Source organism: Punica granatum, chromosome 2 (assembly GCF_007655135.1).
Source record: "Punica granatum isolate Tunisia-2019 chromosome 2, ASM765513v2, whole genome shotgun sequence".
Classification (NCBI taxonomy): Eukaryota; Viridiplantae; Streptophyta; class Magnoliopsida; order Myrtales; family Lythraceae; genus Punica; species Punica granatum.
Genome location: NC_045128.1, coordinates 31,564,156 through 31,576,336, shown reverse-complemented (window position 1 = coordinate 31,576,336; position 12,181 = coordinate 31,564,156). Strand labels below are relative to the sequence as shown.

General features: G+C 35.4%; 2 protein-coding genes across 2 annotated transcripts; both read left to right on the top strand.

Moving 5' to 3' along the window:
* Positions 1-2,839: 2,839 nt before the first annotated feature.
* On the top strand, positions 2,840-4,349 carry LOC116194131 (60S ribosomal protein L35-like). Its single transcript, XM_031522863.1, has 4 exons — positions 2,840-2,923; positions 3,029-3,164; positions 3,689-3,845; positions 4,029-4,349. The coding sequence occupies exons 1-4, from the start codon at positions 2,920-2,922 to the stop codon at positions 4,101-4,103; spliced, it is 372 nt and encodes a 123-aa protein (XP_031378723.1). The 5' UTR covers positions 2,840-2,919; the 3' UTR covers positions 4,104-4,349.
* Positions 4,350-9,379: 5,030 nt separating this feature from the next.
* Positions 9,380-11,432, top strand: LOC116195135 (exocyst complex component EXO70H1-like). Its single transcript, XM_031524110.1, has one exon. It carries the CDS (start codon positions 9,416-9,418, stop codon positions 11,384-11,386), a length of 1,971 nt encoding a protein of 656 aa, XP_031379970.1. The 5' UTR covers positions 9,380-9,415; the 3' UTR covers positions 11,387-11,432.
* Positions 11,433-12,181: the final 749 nt, after the last annotated feature.

Here is a 12,181-nt window from a genome sequence, read left to right as displayed (position 1 = left end):
GAAAAATGAAAAAGTAATAATTGTAATATTAAATTGAAGATAAGTGAAATTTAGTGAAATTAAGTGGAGTAAAGTTTAAAAAAAAATTCCAAAACTAAACATGCACTAAGAATTTCTATTACTCTACAAAGAATTTACATTTAAACCAAGAAATACTGATTTCAGGAAATAGAATACTGTTCGCACCAATTCATCAACTGCACGCCTTTTTCGATTATGGGAGTTCCATAAACGCAGTATAAGTATATAATTTGAAATATTCTAATTTCGAGTTAGTGATTTATTTCATTGCATTAAATCCGTTCCTCAGGGCGTGCTATACATATTTGCAGTAACGGGCACTCCGAGTGTATCTAAGTGGGACGGGAGACTCTAGAAAGTCTTCTCCCCCATTTTGTTATACAATATTGGACTTCAAAACCATGATATTAATTAGTTTGGCAGTTTCTGACATGACTCTCCGCTCGTGCGATGTGAACTTGTTATGTTGAATTTTTGAGTAATTCATCAACTCTTGGTTGAGTGCCTTTTTCTTTTTTTTTTTCTTTAATTTAATAACTCATTGAAAGTAATTAATAAAAAAATTAAAGAATGTGAGAAATAATCATAAGTTTATTAGTATTGTAGTGGTAAAAACATGATTAGTTGTGTTACTTATCTTGTGCTCGAAACTTATCATCCAACTAAACTTATTTTTATTATGCTTTTTTTTCATATTTTATTTATAAAAAAAGACATTTATTGTGAACTTGACATTGTTAACTTTGCCTACATGGTATTTTATCAGCGGTTGCAAATTAAAATTATTTAAAAATTAAATGAAAAATGAAAAATGAAAAAAAAATTAATTAAACCTTAAAAAAATAACTTCGAGGGGCTGGATGGTCGTCGAGAGGGGGACCGGATCAGGGGCTCCCCCTTCTGGGCCCCTACAAATTGACACATATATCATATGTCCATTGTGTTTTATGGATATGGAATTTTTAATATAAAAGTTGCAAATGTGTAACTCCTATTACTACAAAATGTGCAAATTGTTCTATTTTTATAGTATCAATATGCGAAATATGTTTTATTTAATATAACTATTCATATGGAAAGTTGTATTGGATTTAGCATTATACTGCATATTGTTTTTGAATAAATTTCTACAAAAAATAAATAAAACCAGCTATACAAATATATTACAAATAAATTTACAAGTTTCTATTAAAAAAAGAGTAATATATAACAACGACAAATCTATACTCTCAATCAATGTTATATCTACTAATATATAATACTACATATAAGCCATAAACACGGTAAGTCATAGAAATAAAGATTTTATTTATTTATTTATGAAAAAAAAATACAAGCACTAGCATAACGCGTAGGCTTTAAGTCTAATTTTTATTTTTAAATTTTACTTGTCTGCTGTTGCAATTTGAGACCTTGTTTTCATCCGTCAAGTTTTTAATGGTGAAAGAGATTGACCGTCAAGGTTTTAATGGTGAAAGAGATTGAAGTAAAGTACAGCCAATATAACAACACATTTAATACGTCAGTTACTGACCAAACAAACTCTCTTACCAGCATTTTTTGGATTCTTATACATAAATTTAATTACCTAAACTTCATTCCTGAGATAATCTCGGTCAGACTTCCGAACAAAATTAAAAGGAACACAAATTTTTTACCAATGATGTGATAAGAAGAACCAGTTACATATAAATTTCTGAACGCGTATGACTGCAACTTTTGTCCAGAGGAGTTCACGTTTGAATGATTTGAAATGTACATCAATTGATAGATTTATAAGGATCATTTATCATGCCAACTTTTCGGGGAGAGCAACAAAATCATGATAAGGAAGGTAGGTTGGTGCTTACAATTGTAGGGTCCACAGCAAGAAGGAAAAGAAACTAATTCATATTATGATTTGCCTAATTAGAACTTAACACACTAACCATGTCCATGCATAACAAATTGAAGTAAAGGTGAGGTACTTACCCAAAAAAAAAATTTATTTACCCAAAAAAAAGTAGAGGAGAGGTAGGTGGTGAAAATGACAACTATATATCTTAAAGGTAAAGTATTCGCGCAATGCACAGATATTATATATAAGAAAGATCAACAGATTTAATAGTTTTCAGAGGGTTCTAGCTATATGTTCCAAAATTACATCTAGTTAGGTTGTGGACGAAACCAAAGGATTAATTATAGATGCATTATAAATTTATAGTGGCTAGAAATAACATAAAAGCAGAAAATGCTACCGATATATCCAAAATTAAATGTGGAAGTAACGTTAGAAAATATTGGGGAGAGAGGAAAGAAAAAAATAGGGATGTAATAGTGAGGGATTAAAAGAGGTTATTCGGCAGCTAATTAGAAATTTTATATTGCTATATTCTCAATTTAATAGTTCTAATTAATTAAAACATGTATAGTATGGACAATTTTAAAAAAGAAAAGTGAAACAAAAAGAATGTTTCAGACTTTATAATGGTGAAAAAAGATATTTATAATCTAATATCTTCCGTATTAAGTTCTTATAAGTTTGATTAGTTCAATATATTGGCATCTAACAAGGGACTTGTCACAACCGATCTGAAAACACGTCGTGTTTCATCGAAAAAAAAAAAGAAGAAAGTTCCTTAATTAGCCATTGGAGAAACTATTGAACTCGACTTTCTTGACTTTAGCCAACTAGTACGGACTAAGCCCATTCAGCCAATTTGAGTGGGGCCGTGTTTAGCCCAATATCATATGAGCCTACATCGGCCCAATTGGATTTGAGGCCCAATTTAGCCCGGCCGAATGAACGACCTCCGGTATATAAGCTTAAACCCCGAACTTCACCATCCCTCCCGCGCTAGGGTTTCTTTGTCGTCGCAGAGTCAGCCGTCGCCCGTCGGAGAGCTCGAAGGCACAGAAATGGGTACAGATCAAAGCTCTATCTCAGTTCAGACCCAACTGCGATTCCATCGCTGCTTGTCTCGGGGTGTTTTGGTTCCTTTCTTATCTGTGTATTTCGCTTGTGTAGCGAGGATCAAGGTCCACGAGCTGCGGCAGAAGTCGAAGGCGGATCTGCTGAACCAGTTGAAGGACCTCAAGGCCGAGCTCGCTCTCCTCCGCGTCGCCAAGGTCACCGGCGGTGCGCCTAACAAGCTCTCCAAGATGTAAGTGTTTGGCGTTTGTGTTTATGCAATCTGTGAATCGGAAGAAGGATCTCAGCTTGTAGTAGAATTTGATTAGGTCTTTGATTGATTTGGCTGTAGATAGACATGAAAGCTTGGTAGGGATGATTCAATGTCTTGGCTCACCTTCGAGAATATGAAATATTTCTGTGACAAGATATGAACTCGAATTGATTGCTCCAACGATGATACTAAACTTTTATGGGCTAATGGTGATTGCTTTTGAGCTTATTTCATTATGGTTGATGTCTTTTGGGAGGATGCGCCGACTGGCTCGTCTTTGTAATGCAAGTTGATATCTCAATTTGATCGGACACTGTCCAATGCTTCATTTCTTTGGCTTCTGACTGTCCTTTCATAGTATTCATTGATAGTTAACTTATCTGGTTTGCTCGAGCAGACTTTTCAGCTTTTCTCGGAATTTTGGATAGTAGTTCATCTGAGGTGAATGATACATTGAGTATTTGCTGTTCTTTTTCTAATTTTTTAAAAATCAATCAATGCAGTAAGGTGGTAAGGTTGTCGATTGCCCAAGTGTTGACCGTCATCTCACAGAAGCAGAAGGCTGCTTTGAGGGAGGCCTACAAGAATAAGAAGTTCTTGCCCCTCGATTTGCGTCCCAAGAAGACCAGAGCGATCAGAAGAAGGCTTACCAAGCACCAGGTAATGCTCTTCTGGTATAATTAACAATGTTCACCAGATTGTTATCGCTCTTCATTGCACACCCTTGTCAGCAGGCAATGGAGCTCGGGTGTTGTCCTTCATCTTTTTCATTTTTTTAGTAATATTCTGGACTTCTCCTGCCTATGCTTAAGTCTTGAGTTCGTGCTCTCTTCTTCTATGCAGGCGTCTATGAAGACGGAAAAAGAGAAGAAGAAAGAAATGTACTTTCCCCTGAGGAAATATGCCATCAAGGTTTAGTTCTCCCCTACGATCTTGGGTATCTTCTCTTTGTAGTCAGCGAATCCAACCATTGTCACCTTTTGCCGTTGGCCTCTCAAAATTCTTCTTGGTGGGGATTCTTTGCACTATTGTTTTTAGGCTCGATCTATCACTTTTGTCGAGCGTTCTGCTCAGTGTTTAATTATCATTTTGCTATTAATGTTGAGTTTATGTCAACTGCCAGAAAGTTTGATCTATCATTCGACAGAGCCATTCCTCTCTGAAGTCTATTTTGTTCGGTCTGCATCATATTTTGAATCTAGGATCAGAAAAGGAAGAGTATGCAATTATTAAAAGATTAATATCTGCGAAATGTGTTGTGATCATTCTCCCCGATGTATGTGAGGTATTACAAGAAGCGCCCTATAGAACAAGAATTCGATGATGTTGATATCTCTAGGAAAGCTTTATCCAGTATCGTCTCTAAAAATAACATAAACTACAGATAGGTGGAGTCGTAGTTTAGAACTCGTTGAGGGTGGGGAAGCCCCCAGTAAATGACAGTATCTTCAGGTTGAAGTCCTAATCATCTAGAAGAAGAAATTCAAATCAAGATTGCTACACATCGTTTTGGTTTATAATGTGAATCCCTCCTGGGTATGCAGATCTCTTATTCGATACATTCACACGATGTTGAACTCTGTGTTGACTGAAGACGTCTCTTGTTGCGATTGGTTTCTGATTCTCCCGTTTGCTTGTGGTCTCTGAGCTGTTGATAGTTCGTATCGAGCAGCCACCTATTCCGGAGTAAACTTATTGGGAAGATGATGGTCGATAATTCAGTGACGTCAATCTTTTTTACAATGAAATTCGATTGAAACCGTCTCTTTTGTGTTTAGGCTGGGGAGTACATATGATGCCATCTTTAATATTTTTCACTCAGGGCCGCAAAAGTAATTCAAATTGAAGGAAAACTTGAGTGAGCATTCAAAAAGGATCATTTGTTTCCACAAGCTGCGATACGTAAGACGGCGGATCCATCAAGATAAGTGGATCGACTTTGTCCTTTTGTCGGGTTCTAGAAGGACGGCACGATAACACGACCGATATACTACGTCTAATGCCAGTTCACCAATATGAAGTTCGACCTTCTGTTACATGAGGATACATTTATTATGAAACGATGATGACTCCGCTTATACCACGGCGACGACTACCGAGGGAGTAATCAATTCGTATCTTAGACTGCTAGGGAATACTAAAGAAAATACAGATGTATGTATGTTGAATACGAGGATAGTTTTTCCTCAGCAACGACAACGAGCTGTAGATCAGTTAAAACATTGACTTTTCGATCTCCAGACAAGAATTTACCATTTCTTTCATATTAATTAGGTAGTCGTAGCACATTATCGACTCCGTTAATTTGTTTATTTTAATTTAGAGCGTTAGGACTTATACGTGGAAGAATTAGCACAAACGAGTAAGCTGAATTATTCAGGAAAAAAAAATGGTGGTTGGTCAAATTTAGTTGCTATAATAATATACATATATATATATATATATATATATATTTGGCCATTATACATATCTATATATATAAGTATTCATGCTCAGAGCAGTACAGACCGCGCGAAAATTTGAAGATCAAATCTCGGACATTAAAAATAAGCAGAGGTCTCATCCTCTCATTTTAAACAAATTGCATCGTAGAATTTTTCTAATTTAGAGGAAATAAAATAAAACTTTTGACCAGAAAAACTGAAAATCCATGCAAGTAATCACGTGTACATGTTTATATGTATAACATATTTATATAATTGTGTAGATTTCATTCATATCTGGCATTGTATCAGACTTCTGGGAGTGATACGGTCTACATGTATTATATATTTTGAGCACAATATTAAATTTTATATTGGATTTCATGCATATGGAAGCATTCGAATCGCATTGCGTCCTCTTTTATATAATACAGAAGATAGAATGCATATGCACTTAATTTGAAAACTGTCATGTAACGTGAGCAAACTAGAAATATGTGCACACGCGTAATTTGAACTCGAACCGCAATTGCTTACTTGACCAAAACAAAATTTCTGGGTGTTCTTCTGAGTTTGAGATCGAGCAGTCTATTGTTATGTGCTGACTTTTTCTTGGCTTTTATTTGAATAATATAAGATCATCATTAAAACCGAAACTATTATATAACATTGATATCTTATGTTAACTAACCGACCTTAATAATAAGGAACGTACGTAGTCCCCACTATATCACATTATAATGGCGCCATGACTTTGTTTGTATATTTCTGGGTTTTACGATATCTTCATTTTATTTTCCCCTAATATAACACAAGGGAACTTAGCGGAAATACTAAAGAAATATTTTTTCTTTTTAAAAATATAAATGTAATATGTAAATATATATGTGTTTGTATGTGTGTACGTATATATGACGTAGATGTATCTCACAGAGGCATGCAATGAACACTTTTTTTCCACCAAAAAGGTCAATTCAAATATTTGGAAGTCTTATATTTTTGGCTTCCAATATTTGGATAGATTAAAATATACATTTTATTGTATATGATGGAAATTACACATTCCTTGCGCAATACGGGCAACCAAAAGATGGACATATATTAATATAAATTATTTTTATTTAAAAAATAGCGCCCTGTGGCTTAAGTCACCTTGTTTTTGGAAGACTTTGAAAGAATTATGCTGATAGTATTGAAAATTTGTGGGTAAAAATCCGTGTTTTTCGCAATCTTTTTATTATAATATTATAATTTTAGAGATTAGTCTAACTGGAGAACACTTCAAATGTCTTCAGATGGTTCTTTGTCTGCTTATATTATAAGCCTTTTCTTTTCATACTTTGAGGTGCCCACCAGAAAAATATCGCATAGTCTGATTTTCAGAAAATTTATTTCATTATATTTTGGTATTTTTCAGTACCTGTCTGAAAAACATATTTCCTTGGAACAATCAATGAGGAATTCATCGATTGTTTGGGAAATTTTTGAAAAATTCTATGATGCAATTATTGTATGATACAATCACATCTTATATCGCTAGGTGATAAAGTAATTATTTTTTATTTATTATTAGTTGTAATTTAATGGTTCAAAAATATTTGAATAAAAAATGCGATTGCATTATAGATCTTTTGAAATTTTATTTTTTTCTGTAGAATTTGAAAGAAACGATAAATACGGAACAGAACTAGCAAATTAAAATTTCTGGATATGCATATTTTATCTCATATTCCGGTCCCATCTTTTCATTTGGTGTCTCTTTAACTAGGAGCCTGTACCTCATCAGAAATCAACGATTGATATTGAACCTCATAAAAAATCATATATATAATTTACAAATAAAATTAATTCATCAACAAAATCTAATATATTTTTATTAATTCATCAACAAATTAACACATCAATGGAATGAAAACCAAGCAATTTTAATTCATTTCTTATTTGGATCAATCATTTAGAAAATTACCATGTTTGACTTTATTATAGGATTTGGAAGAAAGGATAAATTTGGAATAAATCAACAAAATTAGCAAAATTTCTCGGGTGATTTCCGATAAAAGAAAATATTATATTCCTTTAATAAAAAAGTAAAAATATAGACCATTTCTTTGAGTCTTCCCACTGCAACCTGACATGTCACTTCAAAGGAAAAAATTGAAAAATTATGTTGTATTTGGTTTTAGAATTGAGTAGAGTTGAATTTTGGTTTTAATTGATTTATAATGATTGTGTCGTTGAATTATGATAAATAGTGTGAAAAAGTAATGAATAATTGAGAGAAAATAATGACTATGTTGTTTGTGAAAAAATAATAAATAGTTAAGAGAATTTAATATTAAAAATTAAAATGAACGGTTAAAAAAATTAAAAAAAATTAATAATTATATTGTTGAATTGAAAATAAGTAAAATTAAATAAGATAAAGTAAAGTAAAGTGAAAAACTAATTGTAAAAAGACATTTTTCACTTGAGCTGGCTGCACTGGATATAACCTTTTACGAACAATCTACACATTAATTCAGTTTATAAAATAATTGATCAATGTTTTTACTAAGTCAATGTCAATCATTCTTGGTCCGCAATTCAAGAAAGTTTTAATTACTGTTCAGGAAAAAAAAATGCGGCCTGACCGGATTCGAAGGACGCTTGACGAGGAATCGTCCATGCAAATGGGGGGAAATTTTGTGGTGAATGACGAGAAAGTGGTGGGGAGTATGACGCGCTCAAATATTTTATAAAGTTTCATTAAAATTTTTGTAAGTTATTAATAATATATATATGTAAATACTATTCGAAATTCGAGTAATAATACTAAAAAAATATGTAATTTATTAAAAATCTACATATTTTTTCTAATTTATTTCTCAATACACACAATTTACTTGAAAGAAGTATACTTCACATAACATCGAATTACTTTACTGCAATTTCAAATAATTTACTTTGTGTATAATACAAATACTTATAAAATGATTGTACCTTAGATCTAATTATCTAAGGGTGTAACATATTGCATAAAGACACTTTCGCACCTCAAACCTTTCAATTTCATAGGTGATTTTTATTATCGAAACGTGCCATACTTATTTATCTCTACTCTCTTATTTTTTTAATAGGTTTATGATCTCTTTTATGATTGAAAAAAAAAACCTTCCAAACACAGAGATGATGAGAGAAATATAATTGTTGAGAGTTGACTTAATCAAGAATCAACATTGAGAGGCTGTTGGAAGTGATTTTTGTCATCGAAACTTGTCATATTTATTTCTCTCCACTCTCTTATTTTTCCTAATAGGTATACGATATCTTTTATGATTGAAAAAAAAAAACCTTAACTCGGAGACAATGAGAGAAATATAACTGTTAAGAGTTTGACTTAATCAAGAAGAGTTACTTTCTCTCCCTTCTCAGGTTCGAATCAACATTGAGACGCCGTTGGAAGTGATTCTATTGAATGTATCAAGCTCGATATAGATGGTTGGTTTGGACCTGCAGATTGAAAGGAATTTGGTAGTTTCAATTAGTATAATTCAGGGTATAATCTCTATTAATCATATCTAAGTCTACCTATGATAAATACAGCCAAGAAGAGTGTGTGACACCTCTGACTCTATCTGAAAAAATGGACCATATATAATTTCTTCCAAGTATATAATATTATATGACAATCTAACCTTCCTCAGATGGAAGCATTCATGCATATACAGAGCCTTTTCCACTCTATAAATATCCCCTTCTATTCATTATCCCATGCTAAAACTAGACTCAAATCTCTCTCTCTCTCTCTCTCTCTCTCTCTATAGCAACATGGTGATTCAGAAGGAGAGTTCCATGAAAAGCCTCCCGAGCCCTTCTCTGTCATCACCTTCCAAAACCCTAACTATGTCCTCTTCCTTGATATCACTAGGCTCGTCTTGCACTTCTTTGGCTACAGCTGAAGAAGCCATCCGAAATGCCGACCCCATCATCACCAAATGGGACATGGACTCCTCCTCTTACACCAAACTCATCTCCCTCTTTCACCACAGCCGGAGAGAGGCCGCGGACTTCCTCAAGTCTGTCCACGAGCTCCGTGGGGCCATGCACTTCCTTGTCTCCAACCACCAGAGATCGAGGGACCAGCTTGTCCTTGCTCAGAACTTAATGCAAGTTGCCATGAAACGGCTCGAGAAGGAGCTCTACGACATCCTCTCCTCGAGCCGGGACAAGCTCGATCATGAGTCTTTGTCTGAAGGGTCGTTCTCGAGCCGCTCCACTTCGAGCAAGTTTGGAGGGCTCGAGAAAATCGACAAAGAAGAAGAACTAAAGGAAGAAGATGACGGTGCTGATGATTCGGAGGATGGGCTGGGAAAGGCCAGAGAGTCGATTGCCGAGACTGAGCAGGCCTCGGTGCTCGCCATGTCGGACCTGAAGTCCATTGCCGATTGCATGATAAGTGCTGGGTACGGGAAAGAGTGTGTTAAGATATATAAGATTATCAGAAAGTCGATCGTCGACGAGGGGATATATCGGCTTGGGATCAAAGGACCCAAGCTGCTTCAGATCCAGAAGATGAGCTTGGACTTGCAAGACTGCGCAATTAAGACTTGGTTGAGTGCTACGAAAGTCGTCGTGAGGACACTCTTTCGAGGTGAGAGGATTCTATGTGATCATGTGTTTTCTTCATCAAGCACAATACGAGAGTCATGCTTCACTGAAATTACAAAAGATGGTGCAATCAGCCTATTTAAGTTCCCAGAGCTCGTGGCAAGACCTAAGGGGCCGTCGGGGAGAATTTATCAGCTAATCGAACTCTACGAAGCATTATCAGAGTTGTGGCCCGTCATAGATTACACGTTCGACTTCAAATCAACTGCGACGGTCAAACTTCAAGTCCTTTCCTCACTGGTTCGGCTGGGGAACACAGTCCAAACTATCCTTTCCGACTACGAGGCCTCGATCCAGAAGGACTCGTCAAGAAATCCCGCCCCCGGAGGTGGGATCCACCCTCTCACGGAGTCCGTTATGTCATTCATTTGTTCACTGACACCTTATAGCGGGACCCTTTCAGACATTCTAGCCGATCACCCACACCCCGATGGGAACTTACAATTGCCTGAGTCTTACTTCGGGAGTCCTAGCTCCGAGGACTATCCGACATCTCCAGTGTCAATCAGGATCGCGTGGCTGATCCTCGTACTATTATGCAAGCTTGATGTGAAGGCCGAATTATACAAGGATGTCGCTTTGTCCTACCTTTTCCTGGCCAACAACCTTCACTTCATAGTAAAGAAGGTCAGCACAACGAATCTCAAGTACCTCCTCGGAGATGAGTGGATTGCCCGGAATGAGATGATAGTTCGGCAATACGCTTCTAGCTACGAGGCCATGGCCTGGACTAGGGTACTCTCTTGCCTGCCAGAGGTCATCACCATTGATGATTCAGTAACCTCTCCATCATTGTCAGTCGAGGAGGCGAAGGCGTGTTTCCAGAAGTTCAACTCTGCATTCGAGGATGCACATAGGAGGCAGGGCTCTTGGGTGGTGCCGGATGGCAAGCTGAGGGATGAGATCAAGGTTTCCATAGCAAGGAAGCTTGTGGGGAACTATAGGGTGATCTGGGAGGAATACATGGGTTCCATGAGAGAGCTCGTTAGGTTCCGGCCCGATGATCTGGAGAATTACTTGTCGGATTTGTTCCATGAGGCAGCAATCTCGGGGAACTCATCAGGGTCGTCATCCTCTACTTCCTACCCACAACCTCGAGGGTGTTTATCTCGTTCAATCAAAGTGTACTAATGACTTGATCCATTCAATATAAAATATAACGACCTCGAAATATCCATATGATATCTCTGATAAGTAGGAGTCTTTACTTTGGAACTACGACCGAGTGGCATCACTTTACAAGCATAAATCGGTTATTTCCATTACTAGACACATCATGTAGGTACCGGCAACGTAAATGGTTTTTTTTTTTGGTGAATAAAAGGTTGTATTTTAAGATCCATGCAATGAGAAAGCTGACTAAATCATTAATTATTTTCTCTATGATAATTATCACAAGATTCACAACTAAAACTTATCAATCACATCGCGGATTTTGATTCAATGCTTCTGTGGTAACTGAGTAATCTAAAATAATTGTCTTTTTAACTAAAAAAGATAATTATTTAAGGAAATCAACATAATCGGAGAAATAACTCTCTATGATAATTAATTTTGAAAAAACAAATTTATTCTCGCTTAGATAATTATTAATTTTGATTCAGTGATATGTAATACATGTATAGATATCGAAAGCCAATGAACACTTATCGGCTAGTTATATTTGAAATTTTTCATATATGGATATATATATATATATATATTCCAAGTTCCCAGCATATCCCTACTTTGTTATCATAAGAAAATTTCAAAAAAATAAGAGTACAATACACATAAATACTATGAATAATTACGAATTAAGAGAGTTAATATACATTATATGAAGGAAATTTTAGAAGGAAAAGTACGAATTTAGTATTCCAAGTTCCGAGCATATCCTTTACGTCATTTAGTATTTAAGTATGAATTTTCCACTTTTTCTCACAT

Coding starts and splice junctions, on each gene's coding strand:
- LOC116194131 (XM_031522863.1), top strand. Junction 3,165..3,688: donor CCTAACAAGCTCTCCAAGAT/GTAAGTGTTTGG, acceptor CAATCAATGCAG/TAAGGTGGTAAGGTTGTCGA. Junction 3,846..4,028: donor GAAGGCTTACCAAGCACCAG/GTAATGCTCTTC, acceptor TCTTCTATGCAG/GCGTCTATGAAGACGGAAAA.
- LOC116195135 (XM_031524110.1), top strand. CDS start 9,416: ATGGTGATTCAGAAGGAGAGTTCCATGAAAAGCCTCCCGAGCCCTTCT.